This window comes from Microcaecilia unicolor, chromosome 4 (assembly GCF_901765095.1).
Source record: "Microcaecilia unicolor chromosome 4, aMicUni1.1, whole genome shotgun sequence".
NCBI classification, from domain to species: domain Eukaryota; kingdom Metazoa; phylum Chordata; class Amphibia; order Gymnophiona; family Siphonopidae; genus Microcaecilia; species Microcaecilia unicolor.
The window spans coordinates 334,931,871-334,949,773 of record NC_044034.1 but is presented as its reverse complement, the minus strand read 5'-3'; the positions used below and the strand labels follow the sequence as shown (position 1 = coordinate 334,949,773).

General features: G+C 44.7%; 1 protein-coding gene across 6 annotated transcripts in view; it reads left to right on the top strand.

The window, feature by feature from the left end:
• The window catches only part of ANK1 (ankyrin 1), a 319,396-nt gene that overhangs the window by 208,693 nt on the left and 92,800 nt on the right, over positions 1 to 17,903 (top strand). For all 6 annotated transcript variants that reach the window (XM_030202059.1, XM_030202060.1, XM_030202058.1 and 3 more), the window contains 2 exons: positions 12,386 to 12,590; positions 15,717 to 15,813. In XM_030202059.1, coding sequence (XP_030057919.1) covers positions 12,386 to 12,590; positions 15,717 to 15,813 — 302 coding nt within the window. The remainder of the gene's footprint in view (positions 1 to 12,385; positions 12,591 to 15,716; positions 15,814 to 17,903) is intronic.

Genomic DNA, 17,903 nt, shown 5'->3' with positions numbered 1-17,903 from the left:
GACTATGCAGACTCAAGCCACCCGCAAATCTCAACTGGGGACCAGTTGACCAACTGGACCAGGGGCAATTCACTCAGAACCAGAAGCTGATAAGTGCGTCCATTCACCTGCTAGAGATAGAAAATACTGAGAAGCTGGACTGGATGCCAAGAGAGATGTGTTTCAGCTCAGTTTTCACCTGCTGGTTGATGGACACAAGTATTCCACAGGTTCTGGAATAGTGGGAAGCTACGTAATGGAAATAAAGATTAAGAAATTATGTCCTGAAAAAGGGGGGGTTTAGCTCCCATAAACTAATTAGAAAATATATTACATTAATCCACTGAAATACTATGGGGCTCTTTTTTACTAAAGCTTAATGTGCACTAACAGACATGTGGCCAAGAGGTATAAAATAGGATATGCAGCATTTAGCGCACACTAATGTCTGTCAGCGCACACTAAGCTTTATTCAACATAATTTTTTTTCTTATGAATATGATGTAGTAGTTAATAGCAACCATGAATTTCATTAAAAAGATATCATCACCTATATTTTGTGCATATTTATTAATTTTTGTATGTGCATGCAGATTTATCTCATACATATTCATTATGGATATCGTGAAAACCCAACTGGGGTGCCGATGAACAAAGCTTACCATGCTAGGAACGTCCGATTTTGACTGGTTCAATCCAGTTTAGCATGCATGTCATTCAGTGAGTAATGCACAAAGGGGTTCTGCATAGGTTTTACCGTTTGCGGCAGTGGCGTAGCTACGTGGGGCCTGAGGGGGCCGGGGCCCCCGCAGATTCACCCCAGGACCCCCCTCCCGGCGAACCCGCCCCGCCGCCGCCTACCTTTTACTTTTGCTGGCGGGGGATCCCACTCCCCGCCAGCCGACGTCTTCTCAGTCCTTCCTGCTCTTCAATTTGTTTGCTGACGTCCTGCACATAATTGTACGTGCAGGACGTCAGACTCAGAGAACAGTTCTGGTGTTTTATGAAGGAATTTCCTGCTGCTGCTGAACAGGGAGGCCACTCAGCAGAAGATCCCAGTTTCTCGGCATGAGTGCGGGAGATGTGGGGTGGGGGAGAATGTGTCCCTGAGGTCAACAGATTTGCTGGATCCAATGGAGAGGTTCCTGGGGGCCATGGAGGCCACACAGGAGGATCTCCTGAGTGTGAAGGAGGTCTTGGAGAAGATGCCTTGATGGTGAAGAAATTCCAAAGGGATAATCTCTTCTTTATAACTTTACAGGTACTGTCAGCACTGAAGATATCAGAGGAGAATCCAGTGGAGGCTGCTGGGTCTAGGGACCCACTCCTGCCTTTCTTTCAAAGTATACATATTGAGATCTTTAAGTCTCTTCCCATATGTTTTATGATGAAGACTAATGACTATTTTAGTAGCCACCCTCTCGACCAACTCCATCCTGTTTATATCTTTTTGATGGTGCGGTTTCTAGAATTGTACACAATATTCTAAATGAGGTCTCACCAGAGACTTATACATGGACATCATCACCCCCTTTTTCCTACTGGCCATTCCTCTCCCTATGTGCTCAAGCATCCTTCTAGCTTCCATGTCTCTTCAGTCAATGGAAGGAATGATGGTTAGTGGACATTGACACCCTAGTACACCCGTGGCCAAGCTCCAGCCTGCTTTTTCTCCATGGCCCCTGATGTTATTCAGAAAGTAGAGAGCCATCCAGGCTTGGTGGTCCTGGTGGTTCTGGATTGGCTTTTAGGTTTTTGGTAGGTGATTCTCTGGTATTTTTAGAGGCTTAGCTATTGAGAGGGTGAGGCAGTGGCGTAGCCACAGGTGGGCTCGGGTGGACCAGGGCCCACCCATTTATGGCTCAGGCCCACCCAACAGTAGCACATGTTTAGTGCTAACTGGTGGGAATCCCAAGCTCTGCCACCTGAAGATTTCCCCCTGATGGTAACGAATATGCTACTCTCCACAATACCGGCACCTGCGCATGCTCAGTTTTCAGTGCATGCCTGCTGCCAAGGTGGGAAGAAGCGTTTTCCCACCATCTGAGATAAATGTTTTTTGGAAGGGAGGAGAGAACACTTGGTGCCCACCCAATTCTTGCACAGGCCCACCCAAAGTCTGTTGTCTGGCTACGCCCCTGGGGTGAGGCTGAGGAAGTGAGTTTATTCTGTCTGGATCATTGATACCCTTTTGTGTTCTCACAAGACCTCAACCTTACTGACCTATGTTAGAGTCTGGAGAGTTTTTAAGGCTAGCACCAGGAACAGAAAGTAGTTCTGTTGCACTCCTCTGTGGGAGAAATTTTGGACTTCTTACAGGATGGTCTGGACTGGTGTCATTTTGAGTTCAGCTAGCAGCCATAGCATGTTACAGGGGCTCAGTATAGGGCTGCACCTTGGCTGTCTACTCAGATGTATCTAATTTTCTGAAAGGAGTTAAGCACTTGAGGCCCACTTGGAGGGCAGTGGTGCCTCCTAAGATCTGAACTTCTTGCTTTCAGTGCTAATTCAAACACAATAGGTCTGGTTTCCTTTTGGGACCTAATACTGAAACGGCATTCCTAGTGGCCATCTGTTCTGCTAGGAGAATTTCGGAGTTGTAGGCCCTTTCCTGTCGGGAACATTTTCTGATAATATCTTGGGGAAAGGTAGTACTTTATTAGGTTCCTTCTAATACCACAGTGGCTCCATGGATCTGCTTATATTATCAGGGGACAGCTGGTGCCTACAGCTCTGAGGGGGCATTCTACTTGGTGCAAACAGTGTCATAGTTAAAACATAGCCTTATTCCTCCACAAGATATTTGCAAGGCTTCCATATGGTTGTCCCTTCATTCTATTGTGCATCACTATCAACTGGATGTACAGACTCCCTAGGATGCAGCCTTCAGGGCTAGAGTGCTGAGGTTCGGCTTGTCTGGCTCCCACCCCCATTGGGTACTGCATCTGGACTGTCTGGAGGGATGGTAAGAAAGCTGAAATGTTTCTTTTCTTGAGTCTTTCCAGACCAGTCCAAAACATGATCGTGTGTCAGCCTAGGAGGTCGAGAAAAATAGAACCAGAGTTAAAGGTTAAGGAACTTGGATCGTTCTAGTTCCAAGTACTACAGGCTGTACAAATCTTGTTTATTGGACAGATTCTTTTGATTGCTTCTTGTCTCTGTTTTATGAGGGGATTAGCTGATTGGTTATTTATGAGTGGGAAAGCGCGGGGTACAAATGTAATAAAAAATAAATAAAAAATTTGGTTCACTGCTTTGGTAAGGAATACTGACTAGGGCTATATTGCAAAAGAAAGCTTTCATCTAGTGGTTCTCAGTCTTCATCTGCTGGCAGGAGAAGGTAAAACCACACATCTGGACTGGTCTGGAAAGGCTTGAGGACAGAAAAATAGTAGGTTTGATCCAATTTCACCTTTGCATACACTGCTTCCATTATATGCAAATATCTCATGCATTGTTCATTAGGAATATCCTGAAAACCAGACTGGTTTGTGACCCTCTAGAATTGCAGTTTGACACCCCTGGGTTATGGTATGTACAATGGGGAATAAGACCCCTGTTTATAAAGAACCTAAGCACATGTTTGGTGTCGTGAATTGGTGAGGATCTATTTAATCATCATTGTATAATCCAGAAACTTGATGTGGGCACTAGGTACTAAACTTTTTCTACCCTTTTGTGTCTGGGAGGAAAATGCATAGTGCATCTGATTTATGGTGTCCTGTGACACTTCTGTGTTTCATGCAAAGTAACCAGAGTTGTCCAGCAGACCAATGTGCCATGTAGTAATGTGAGTCATGTGACTGTACACTGAGATAATGTGACACATTACAGGGCATCCTGGTGAATATTATGTTGTAATGCTGCATCAATCAGTCACTACTTATTCTGTCCTGAACTCAAAATTTCATAGGTTATTCATTTTACAGATATACATTTGTAAAGAAGAAGTTTTTAATCCAGTCCTCAAGGCATACCAAGCTGGTTGGGGTTTTCAGGATATCTCCATTGAATTTGGGATATCCTGAAATCCTGACTGATTGTGTGTGCCCTGAGGACTGGGTTGAAAACCTCTGATATAATGTCTCAGATACCCAGCTTCCTTTAGTCCTTCAGTTCCTATAGAGAGCAGCAACCATTAGTTGGGAATTATTGATAATTTAGAAGCCTTATATGCTAGTCAAGAAATTTTAAGAGCCAGTGAAATATTTTCTTTTTGACTCTCTTATGTTATTGCTATTTTGCCTATTTTTTTGGTTTATTTTTATTATTTTGCTGTTGTTTAGCTTAGTGCTTTTATTTTATTTTATTTTATTTTTTGCTTGCTTGCTTTTTCGTTTTCTTTTTTGCTTTTCTGAATTTTAGGCATCTACATGACGGTTCCCAGAATTTTTCCAGCTCTGACATAATGGGTGTAGCCATGAATGAAGAGAACAAAATCCCACACTCTGGCCAATTCTGCCCATCTGACCTTTAACATCAAGCAATTCTCCCAGACTCTGAAAACTTAGAAACCCCATAATGTCACCTCACTCCAAATCAAGTGAACCACCTGAGCTGGTACGCATGGAGTTCTGGTTGATTTTATTAGGTAAATTAGTGTGAAAATCAAAACAACACCTCCATATAGGGGGCAAAACAGGATCAGTCTATTGGTCCTGTCACCTCACTCCAAGTTAGTCAGCCATCATGTTTTATTTCTATTAAGATTCCTCAGATAACTAAAATTATTGACTATAATCACTGATCTGCACCTGAGGGAAAAGGAGTAGATGTGAACTGGCACTTCTTCTACCCCTTCTGCTGGGGGCTGACTTGTGTTTTGAGCCATGCCAGCACTAGAGTGCCCTGCATGTTTCCCTCACTTCCAGCATGATTGGTTGGGTGCAATCTGCTGCTGGGTTTTGGGGGTAAAAGAGAGAGGATCAGAGGGTTAGGAAGATGAGGACAAATTGGGAAGCATATGAGACAAGAGCAAAAGATTGACTAGAGGGATGTAAGGGAGTGAGAGAGGGTCAGAAAGGGGATCAGTAAGGAGAGAGGGGTTAGAATGATAAAGACAGACCTGGGGCCTTGTGAAAACATAGAAGTAGAGGGAAGAAGAAGATGGGCAGAGTGAATGAGACTATCACAGTTTTGGTGGCTCAGGGGAAAGGAGAGACTGAGGGAATGTGGAGAGTGTGAAGGGAGAAAGTAACTGAACAGCAGTGAGGAAATTGGAAGGCGTGCAAGGAGAGTGTACGGATGAAAGTGACTGAGGGACGGCGAAGGGTTAGGAGGAGGGCAATGTAATTAAGGAGTCCAGGTGGTGTTTAACAGTGGATCCTGAATGGCCATCATCTTGTTCCTTGATGTCTTGTCTTTCTCCTACCCTTATTCCACTTCCTTCTCCTTGTGATTCTTCCTCCCTCTGCTCTCTGATCGCTTAAAAAAAAAAGGTAGCTGTAATTTGAAGTGCACCTGGTTTTAATAACAAAAATTGCGCTGTTGGGTATCTCTTGACACATCAGAAAATAACTGAATCTTGAAGCCTAAAAAGGGTTTCTCTCTATTTTTAAAGTACATCCTCAATAACCATGCCTTGTCTGGTGTTAGAGCCACTGTGGCTATCAAAGTAGATGCAGTGGCTACTTCTGAGTCGAAAGTCTCTAATACTGCATAAACATCCTGTTGTCCCAAAAGTTTATCCAGAAAATAATAAACTTGTGAAAAAAAAGAGGAATCTTATCCTCAGGTATTCTCAATAGTTCCATCAAATAACCATTCAACATAACCCTAATCTTTCTTATTTAATTGCTAGTTTTGTGTTGTTCTGCAAGCGGAAGGGAAGGGGAAGGGAAATGGGACCTGATATTCCGCCTTTCTGAGGTTTTTGCAACTACATTCAAAGCGGTTTACATATATTCAGTTTTAGAGGCAGAAGGTGTCTAATCAAAACTGAAAGTGAAAGCACACAGCTGCGCCAATGTTCTGCGCTTAAATATGACGCTCTTAAAAATTTCAAGTGCAAACAATTTGTGCAAAGCTCATATTTAGGTGCAGGAAAGTTTTGGTTTGGCCATGCGCACAAGAAGCCGCACTTGCTGCGAAACCTTGTACGCATGTGTCCAGTTTATTCCCCTCAGATTTGCCGCAGGTTTTCCACACATAAAATCAACTACTACTACTACTTAACATTTCTAAAGCACTACTAGGGTTACGCAGCGCTGTACAATCAAACATATAAACAGCGAGTGACCGTACTCACTCGCAAATGCGCAGTAGAGACCTTCTCTGCCCCGCCCCCACGTCAATACGTGATGATGGGGGGCGGAACACAGAGGGTCTGTACTGCGCATTGCTGAGGGAGGGACACCGCCGTCTAACGCTCCCCCCACCCGAGTCGCCGCCGCCACCCACCTTCTACCCGGTCGGGCCCTCGCTCCACTATTGAAACAGCGAGGGTCCGGGAACGCAGCACTGAGCTCTGCTGAGCTGCCGACATCGCCCTTCCTTCTTCTTCTCTGCCTCTGTCCCGCCCTCGACGACATTACGTCACACGAGGGCGGGACAGGCAGAGAAGAAGAACGAAGGCCGACGTCGGCAGCTCAGCAGAGCTCAGTGCTGCGTTCCCGGACCCTCGCTGTTTCAATAGCGGAGCGAGGGCCCGGCCGGGTGGAAGGTGGGTGGTGACGGCTCGGTGGGGGGGCGCGAACTCGGAGGGGGAGGGGCAGCGGTGAACTCGGCGGTGGGGGCGGGCCTTTCAACCCCCCCTTCCTATAATAGCCCGTTTTTACGGGCTCAAAGTCTAGTTTAACATAAAAGGACAGTCCCTGCTCAAAGAGCTTACAATCTAAAGGACAAGTGAACAGTCAGTCCGATAGGGGCAGTCAAATTGGGGCAGTCTGGATTTCCTGAAAGGTAAGAGTTAGGTGCCGAAAGCAGCATTGAAGAGGTGGGCTTTAAGCAAAGACTTGAAGATGGGCAGGGAGGGGGCTTGGCTATTAGCTTCTTGTCAGAATTTGGCAAGCCCACCAGCAAATCACCATAATCCAGTTGCAAAGTACAGACCCAAACAAAAATTATCTGCTGGAAGGAACTGTTTCGTTCTATGCAAAAGCTGCAGCAATGCATTCATTTCTTTACAAGCTTCTAACATGAGATTTCAATGTTAATTTGTATCTATACTGACTCCCAAAGTACTGCACTTCATGACAAATCTGTACTAACTGCTCAGGGATGTCGAATGTTAAACCACATCCAGAGAACTAGTATCTATCCTTAACCATTCACAGTATTCCAATATCCACTTCTACCCTAGCTGAGATCATATTCTTGCACCTTTCTGACTTCATGTGCAGCTTTTTATTTAAATGAGTCCCCTTCTTTTCAACCTGACTTCTGTTCCTGTATCTTATCTGCCTGTGAGTTCCACCTCCTCTTTTATTAAGATGTTTTATTGGGTATTGTAAGTAGCATATTATGCCATACTACATGAATATACTGTTATTTTAACTTATTTATTTCTGTAATTGTCTGTGGCCTATATTTGACTTATTCTTGCTGTACATTGCCTTGGGTGAATTTCTTTAAGAAGACAGTAAATAAACCTTAATAAATAAAAATATTAGCCTGGTAGGGAGTAAAATCATAATGTCATTGACATACATTCAAAAGGGTAATACCAAGTTTAAAGTAATTCATTTAGACAAAAAAAAGAATTGCAATAGGCTGTTTCAGAGAAAAAGTAGACTTAAATGAGATAACAAATGCTGCATTATTTGATTATCTGAGTGGAGGAGTAGCTTAATGGTTAGTGCAGCGGCCTGAGAACCAAGGGAACTGGGCTCAGTTCCTACTGCAGCTCCTTGTGACTCTGGGCAAGTCACTTAACCCTCCATTGGCCCAGGTACAAAATAAGACATATATGTAACATGTTAACCACTTTGATTGTAACCACAGAAAGGTGGTATATCAAATCCCATCCCCCTTTCCTTTCCTGTAGATTCAGCACTGAATATGTCTAGTGCAGTAGAAATGATAAATAGAAGACTGAAGAAAACAGATTTCAGCTGTAGTCTGTACCTGGGAATTCATAGATAATCTAGATTCTAGAAGTACCACCAGGCTGGGAACTTGACATAAGAGGTACTTCATCAAGGTTTACATTACCTTTCAAATCCTCCAAGATTTCATTTCCCACCTGCAATAATAGCTCAGTCATGGTAGCATAGCCTAAACCAGGATTCTCAATCCAGTCCTCGAAATACACCAAGCCAGTCAGTTTTTCAGGATATTCATATGAATATTCATGAGATAAATTTACATGCTCTACCTTCATTCTGTTCAAGTCTGTCTCATAGATATTCATTATGGATATGCTGAAAAACTGACAGGCTTCATGTATCCCGAGGACTGTGTTGAGAACTCCTTGCCTAAACCAGTCAGTCCTGAGCCAAGAGACAATTTTCTCCAAATATTGAGCTACTTAATACCTACTCATGGATCAGTGTCTGATTTCATTAGTCGCAAATTATAAGAACATAAGAGTAACCATAGTGGGTCACATCAATAGTCCATCTAGCCCAGTATCCTGCTGCCAACAGTGGCCAAGCCAGGTCACAAGTACCTGGCAGAAACCCAAATCGTGGCAGCATTCCTTGCTACAAATCCCATGGCAAGCAGTTGCTCCCCCATGCCTGTCTCACTACCAGACTATGGACTATGTCCAAACCTTTTTTAAACCCAGACACACTAACCGGATCTTATATAGATGTTTAAAAAAATAATGGAGCTCCACAATCCAAAATCAATGAACTGGAACAAGTCTTCCATAGCTACTCTCTTAGTTCTAGTGACTCCCGCCATTTCAGGACTACTGGGCCTCTATCACCCTGAACATGCAGCTGCTGCAGCAGCCATTTTGTATGATCCAGAATTCCAGTGGCCACAGTCAAACCAAGTAGCACCAGTACAATGGAACATTCTCCATCAAGATTCTGATGCAAATTGACAAGCAGAGCCAGTATGTATTCCCTGCAGAATCCCAATTTCAGGGGTCATGGAAGTCATTTGAATCTAGTTTCAATGATACAATAATCTTACCAATAAAGAGAAGAGAAATGATTGCATGCTTACAACCTGATGGACATGAGAGGTGCTTAATTTAAATGAAACAGGTAGATGCACTATTCATGTTTTGGACATCTGGAAACGAGCACTTAGACATCCATATTCCATAGACGTCCAGATCCCGCTTTTATAAAGCCAGGATATGGACATCTAACACTGCAGTATATCCTTATAGTGAAGAAGCACGGTCTGGGCATATTTTGGACGGGACTAGGAGGCCAAAATATGGACTCCAGCTCTGATTTCAGAAGGGAAAGGGACATTCCAAAAAAATGAACAATTTTATTTAGACCTGGTACCTGGCACATCAGGGCTACAGAAATGTGCTCCAATTGAGCATCTTTCCACTGGGGTTTCTTTACAGCCTGGTGCCACATCTCCTTTCTACAATTTCCTATTAAACTTCAAAAATCCATGAAGACAACATTCAGAAACTTATGCCTCAGTACTGAAGGAATATGTTCTGCTGCTAACCTTTTGTTTCACTCTCTATTCCTTTCCTCTGTCCCTTATGACAAGACTCCTCCTTGCTCAGTGAGTAGGGACACAACAGGGAAAGGAGCAGGAAAGGGCATAGGGGTGAGGAAGGATGGTTGAGGGGCACAGAGCCAGAGGGAGTATTTGGGAAAAGGAGGTTTGAACAGGAGACAGCATAATGTCACAAAGCTGAAGCCGGTCCATCCAAGGAGGTTTTCATTCTCCCCAATGCAGTCACCACCATCTTGGTACACCTAAAACAATGTAATTGATAGGGCAACAAGCTCTGCCTACTGGCTTCAGCCCACACAATGGGCCAGATAGGTTCATGCCATCTCCTGTCATCAAACCTCCTTAATTTGTGAGACACAGAGAGGTGGCGGGAGTATTTGAGGGATGCAAGAACAAGGGAGGAGTGTTTAAGAGTCATGAGGGAAGGAAGATAAGTGTGTGAGAGTCACAGAGTTGAATAACCAGATGTCTCCAGGTCAGTATTCAGCCAGCAGCGATCAGCATTTTTTTTAAGCACTGACAGCCACCAGCTAAATTAGATCTGGATATTCAATGCCAAGCCATGTCAGGGCACTGGCACTGAATATCCAGGTCTTCGGTGAAGCCAGAAGTTATGTGGGTGCTGGCTGATAATCATTGTCAGTATCTGCCTAACTGGACAAAGCAGAACTGCATTTTATGTGGTCCTAACTGCCCAGTTACCTATGAGGGCACATCACTGAATTCCACCCTGACTCTGCTCCCATGCCATCTCAACACTGCCCAAATTGTACTGTGGCATTCAGATCCAATATACAGCAATTAAGTGCTACTGAATATTGGTAGCCGGCCAGCTCAGCGCCTCTTCTACCTGCTTAAACCATACTAAATATTGACCCCATAGTGTTTTTGTACATGTTTGCTGAAAGGAAAACTTCCTTTAAGATAAATTGTGGTAATAAGGAAGCAGCAGGTCTGTCCTCTTCTGCTCCTGTATGCCACCCAGGAGCCGGATGATTGCATTAGCACGATATGGCTTTAATGGAATCATCCAGATTCGGCATAGACAGAAGCAGGAGAGGACAGACCTGGAAGCAGGCAGGCAGGCCCGTGGAATTTTGTCCCTCCCCCCAGTGGCCCTGCTGCTTCCTTATTACAGAAATCTCTCTCATGCATACCCATTGTGGATATCCTGAAAACCCGACTGACTGGGTGTGCCCTGAGGACTGGATTGAGAAACCCTGATTTAGAAAATATTAGGTGATGATATATTCTGCTGTATAGCTTAGCTCTCTGAGGCATGGGGAGACTTATTTTTTATAAGCATGTGGAAAATAGTGTACTCTGAGATTTAGGAAAGATGCCCTGGGTAGGATTTGATAATGCAGGCAACACTGTATTGATGGAATTGTGTGATGTGTTGTTGATTATAAAATAATGCATTGTATGGGTTGCAATATGACTATCTCCCTGATATTCAGCACTATTTAACCAGCCAAAATGGCTGCTGACTGGTTAAAGAGTGCTTATTTTATTTTTGTTACATTTGTACCCCCTGCTTTCCCACTCATGGCAGGCTCAATGTGGCTTATATTGGGCAATGGAGGGTTAGGTGACTTGCCCAGAGTCACAAGGAGCTGCCTGAAGCAGGAATTGAACTCACTTCCCCAGGACCAAATGCCACCACCCTAACCACTAGGCCACTCCTTATCCATCTATACACCGATATTCAGTGGGGGATAACTGGCTATTCCCTGCTGAATATCCCCGGTTAGCGGCTAGCAGATAGCTGGTTATATCACCTGATATAACCGGCAATTTGCCGATTTTTAAAGCCAGTTTAATGGCCATATTTGGCCATATGAAAATGTGGGATATCTTTGGCCAGTTTACAGATAACTGGCTAAATCTGAATATTGACTTAGCCGGTTATCTTTATACCGGTCAAAAAATAAACCAAATATTCAATGTCGGTCACCGGAAATGGCCTGGTATTGAATATCCGAGCTCAGTGCTGACAACAGGAGTTAGGCAGTCAATTCCTGTGGTCTGAATATCGGTCCCTATATAATCTAGTATACTGGTCATATGATCCACTATAATATTTACCCTGAGACCTGGGAAAGTAGTGACTGTAGGTCCCTCACTAAATAAATCTTAATGGTACACAGAACAGTTTGAACTTAAACCTTGTATTTGAATAGGCTCATTTTCAAAGCACTTAGCCTCCCAAAGTTCCATAGAAACCTATGGAACTTAGCCTCCCAAAGTGCTTTGAAAATATGCCTCATATATATGTCTCTTTAAATTTCACCCATTGCTGAATTACATCATACAGTGGGGAAAAAGTGAGCAGGGCTATGGACAGTTGTTGACAGAATAAGGCTTCACTTGAGATCTGGTGCCTGCACTGGACTCGGGAGGGGTAATTTTTCCATGACTTGAGTGCAAACAATTGTCCCAGTTAGGAGCAGATAAGCGTGTGCTGTTGACCCACATATGTGCTTTTATGTGGTATATGCATACATATTCTAGTGGCAGAATGTGGGCACAGTTGTGAGATATACACACATGTTGTAAAATACACGCTTATCCTCTTTTACTTAGGCGGGTCATGTGCACCTGCCTCGGAGCAGATGTGAGTGCCTGCACCTGCTGTCCGATGGGATAATTTGTTAAGGGCACATAAGAGTGCATGTTGCATTTTATAAAATAGTCATAATATATTTGCTTATGTGCCTTGTCTGCCTAGGTGCCCTCTTACAAACTTACCTTCACAGTATGTACATCTCACTGCGTTATGACCAGAATCTTTTTTTCTTCACAGGCTCAACCTGTGCCAGATGAACTTGTTTCAAAGCTGCTGGGTAACCAGGCCACATTCAGCCCAATCGTAACTGTTGAACCCCGACGGAGGAAGTTCCATCGCCCCATAGGGCTGCGCATCCCTCTGCCTCCATCTTGGAAGGACAACCCGCGGGATAGTGGGGAGGGAGATACCACGAGCCTCCGCCTGCTCTGTAGTGTCATTGGTGAGATGCGCCTCTTTATCTGTCAAGAAAAGCTCAGTGTCTTAGGTCCATAACTTGCACCCCAGGGCTCAGAGAGACATCACCCTCACTGTAGGACTGTTGTTTACAAATCAAGGCCAACAGACATTTCTCGGTTTAGAATAGAGTTACTTCTTTTTAAGGCCCAGATTGTTCTCTCTCTCTGTTTCCTCTCCCCATTTCTTTCTGCCCTCTCTATCACCAGCTCCAACCCCTTCCAGTTTTTTAGGTGTGTTTCATCCAAGTGATAGCACCTATTCGGGAAGGTGCATCCATCTGTGTGTCTGTTTGTATGCATTGGCACAAAGGTACACACACATGTACACAAATGCACACAAGAACACACCATTACACAGACACACATATACAAATACACAACACATGCATGTGCACACAGATACATAAAGAAACACAGACAGGGACACACACACAGACACCAGTGGCGTTCCTAGGCTGCCTGACACCTGGGGCAGATCACCAATGCGCCCCCCCCCCCCCGGGTGCATTTTTACCTGCTGGGGAGGGGGTGCCGCGCGCCTGTTGGCCGAGTCCGCTCGTTCCCTCCCTGCTGCTCCCTCTGCCCCGGAACAGGAAGTAACCTGTTTCGTGCAGAGGGAGCAGCAGGGAGGGAACGAGCGGACTCGGCCAACAGGCGCGCGGCACCCCCCCCCCCCCCAGCGACGTGCACCCGGGGCGGACCGCCCCCCCTTTGGTACGCCACTGACAGACACACACACCCGTGCCTCATACAGCCCCTGCGTCCCTAATGAAACACACTTTACATGTCTTTTCACATCCAGGCCTCAAACAGACATGCATGAGTTTGCAAATGGAGAAAGGGGAATTGTGCCATTTTGTCACACACTGTCTGTACTTTTTAGCTTGTCTGTGCCTTCTCTGCCTTCCTGTACTGTTCTCAGGTACAAAACAAGTACCTGCATTTAATATGTAAACCACTTTGATTGTAACCACAGAAAGTATATTGAATCCCATCCCCTTCCCCTTTCCCCTTAATGCCTTCTCTGTTTCCCTCTGCATAAAGCTGCTTCTGTTTGATTGTTACTCTAATTAACCTGGGGTAATATCCCAAGCTAATTAGAATAAAGTGCTTTGCACTGATTTCACAATGCGTGTCAGCTAGCTAAACCAAGCTAACATCCAAAGAAAGACTCACTTTTTAAATTTTCAACTGTTTGTTGCAAATAGTGAACTAGGGACCTCTTTTCCAAAGCCATGCTGCCGATTCTTGGTGCAGCAAATGAGAGGGAGCCCATTCAATTCCTATGGGCTTCCTCTCATTTGCCGAGTGGGAATCAGTAGTGCGGCTCTGTAAAAAAAAAGCTCTAGATAACATACTGTATACTGATAGTTGAAAAGCAAGTGTTCTGCCTGGGCAGGATGAGTTCTTGAAGATGGATGCTGATCAATTGGATGACAGATTGCCAGAATGAAAGAGTGAAAGATGAGTGATTGGAATAATGGATTCTGAATTATCGCAGAAGTTAAACTTTAGTGAAAAAAAGGCCACCTGGTTCAATGCAGGAAGGATGTTGGGTCTTGTAAATGAATATTTTCCTCTTTGGAGATGATATTGACTACTTTGTTGAAAAAGAGAGTGCATTCTCCAGAGGAGAGAGAGTGGGACAGAGAGCTGAGGACAACTTGCTCTAGAACCCAAGATGGAGGATTCTGCTCTGTAGGGAGAGGTGCAGAGAATACCCATAAGACAAGGGGGCTCAGGAAATGACCAATAGGATCAGAGATGTTCTTGGGGGAATAAAGCCAGAACCTGTCAGGTTTCTCAGTGACTGGAGGAAATGTGTCACATGTAAGGGGTGACCTATGAAAACAGAGATTACAAAGTCCTACCAGGAAGTTAATGCTACCTTGAATTACATATTGCAATTGCAAAGACAATTAAATGAGGCTGTCCCTTGTCAGGTAATGGTCAGAGGTGGGAGAGGTTCCAAAGACAATTTTCTCCCTTATATGGTATAGAAGCCCCGCCCAGCACATCCCAGGATGCACTGGACAGAGCACTGCCATTTTGGAGTCGATGCTGGAAGGAGGAGGGAGCACTACTTCCTCCTCAAGCATCAGAAGGTACGAAAGAGCTTTTGGGGAGCATAGACCACCACGGGAGGGTTGGAGGTCCAGCCCTCTATTCTGTCAGGCTGTTCTGTTGGGGGGGGGGGTTGTGTCAGGCTTTTCTGTGACAGGTCCGTGCTGAGGATTTTGCCTTGGGCACATGCCCAGGCACAGTCCTCCTGCAGAAGTACCCCAATGATCAGAGCTAATAGCGTGCATAAATTTACATGCTATTAGTTTTGATTATAGGGGTGTTATTGCCCCACGCTGTTCCGGTGTTAATTTTAGAGCGCTGTTTGGAACTGCCCAGGGTTTTTGATCATCTGCAACTTGATGCACTATTAGGAACAGCAAGTGGAAAAAATCTACTACTACTAGATGTATGCAGTGCTGTACACATAATATGCAGCTACTTTTTCTGTTCCTAGAGGGTTCACAATCTAATTTCTTTTGTACCTGGGTTAAGTGACTTGCCCAAGGTCACAAGGAGCTGCAGTAGGAATCAAACTCAGGTTGCCAGGATCAAAGCCTGCTGCACTAACCATTAGGCTACTCCTCCACTCCATACATACATACATACAGCCCTACACTGTATATTTTCCCTTACTGTTACACAATAAATGTAAGCATGCACACACACAACTCTGGGGGCAGAACATTCTAATCATGGCAATGGGAAACCAAGGGCTATCATATACAAGGATAACATGAGAAGAATTTCCTGATTTGTGTGAAAGGAGTATGATAATCCACTCTCAGACTGGAGGAGATTGCCTGATTTGTGTATGTATGCATGCATGCATGTATCAGAGGGGGTGTGCGTGGGGGGGGGGGGGGGGGGAGGAAAGATGTTAGAAAAAGCATCTCAGCCTCTGAAGCCTTAGCTTAGAAAGTTCCAGAACATATTTTTGAATACAGAGAAAATTTCACAAGGAAGAGAACAAGGAGGGAAGAAACCTGTTATGCTGTGTCAGACTCACAGTGGTAATGAACGTAAACCTAATCTACTTGTTCTTTAAGGGGGAACAGCCCAAGCCCAGTGGGAAGATATAACAGGAACAACCAAACTGGTGTATGCCAATGAATGTGCTAACTTTACAACCAATGTATCTGCAAGGTAAGATACACAAGTGTTCATACAAATAGCCACATGAGTAAAGCCAGAATGGAGCAGATATAAATAGTTATTCAAGATAACCACACCAAACTCAGGGGGTCTTTTACAAAGATGCACTAGCGATTTTTAGCATGCGCTAAATGCTAGAGACACCCATAGGAATATATGGGCGTCTCTAGCATTTAGCACACTCATATTTAATGCACTCACTAAAAACGCTAGCGAGCCTTTGAAAAATGACACCTTAGAGCACTAGTCAAACCCTGGATGGCAGAGAAGGAGTTTTGTTTTAAATTTACTACACTGTAGTTTCATCACATGCCCCCTAGTCCTACTGTTTAAACAATTGTGTTTTGAGTGCCTTCTTAAACTGATTTAATACCCTAATATTTGAAGGCAAAGAATTCCACTGTTTATAACGGTTATGCTCCTAAATTTATGCTCCTAAATTATAGCATAATCTATGCTCCAAAATAGCTTCAAAAACTATATGAATAAACATCACCAAAACTCTACAACTGAACACAAAAGCTACCACTACCTTTTCCTCTTCAAATCTATCTCTTCAAAAACTTTACGAATAACCACATGAACTATAAATGCCCTCTCCAAATTGCACAACACTATTGTAATGCTACAAAAATGTAAATTGTAAGCCACTTTGAACCAAAAACGTGTTTTGGGATAATAGTGGGATACAAGAATGCATAAATAAATTAATTAAATTAAGCTCATAATTTGGGAGCATAAATTTAGGAGTATAACCTTTATAGAATAAGGCCCTTAATGCTTAGGACTAAATTCAGTAAATGGCGCCCAAATTTAGGCACCAAAAACAATCAGCGTGAAGCACTATTCTATAAACGGCACAACAACTAGTGCACCGTTTATAGAATAGTGCTTAGAACTGATTTCCACGCTAAACTTTGGGCACGAGGATTTACACCAACCAGAACCTGATGTAAATCCTGGTGTGTAAGTTGGGTGCAGATCCTGATATTCAGTAATACTGTGCGCATCTTCTGTGACTGCCCCTGACCCTCCCATAGCCACGCCCCCTTTTGAGTTGCACACTATAAAATTCACATGCAGATCTTTATAGAATAGTGCCTGGCAAGATGCACACGCAAATCCTAATTGGAGCCAATTAACTACAGTAATTGCTTGTTAGTACCCAATTATGGCTAGTTAGCAGCTCCTTAGGCTCAAGTTACATGTGCGACTTGGGCACGCAATTTTGGGCACCATATATAGAATCTGGGGTTAGTGCCCAAATGTTTGGCAGCTAACTTTAGCTGGCCTTTCTTGAATTTACCCCACAGTGTACGCATATATTTGGGTTAGTTTTATTAGTGCATTTTCCACCCAATTCTATATATGACACCTTAAGTTGTGCGTGCTGATTTGACCGCAGGGTTTCTATGGTGATTTCTAGTGTCTTTAATTAGGGCCGCCGAGAGACTGAGCCGGGCCCAGGGCAAGGCCGCCCCCTGGGCCCTCGCCGCTGCCTCCCCCAGGGCCTCCACCTCCGCCGCCCCCCCCCCCAATTGCTACTACTGTCACCTCCCCCTCCTGCTCCCAGGCTGCCGGCGCTGCAGTCCACAGTCTCCACCCGCCCACCCCCAGCCCCTTCGACAGCCCCTCTCCATCCGCCACCGGGCTCCCTGCATTCAAATCAGCAGCGCAGCACCAGTGAGCAGCGCCTCACCTCCATGTGAAAGCAGCAGATCGCCTCCCTTTGGGCCCTCCCTCTCTGTGCCCCACCCTCGCGGAAACAGGGAGTTGCATCAGACTAGGGCGGGACACAGTGAGGGAAGGCCCGAGGCGATCCGCCGAAACAGACGCGAGGCGCTGCACTGCCAACTAGAAACTCTCCCTTTTCCAAATGCAGGGGGCCCGGTGGCAGACAGAAGGGGGCCGCTGATGAAGCTGAGGGCAGGCAGGTGGAGACCGGGGACTGCAGCGCCAGCAGCCTGGGAGCAGGAGAAGGAGAGAAACCCCGGCACCGGGCCCCCCTTGGAGGCCCAGGGAATTTTGTCCCTCTTGTCCCCCCCTCTCAGTGGATCTGTCTTTAATTCTTTGTGGAGATT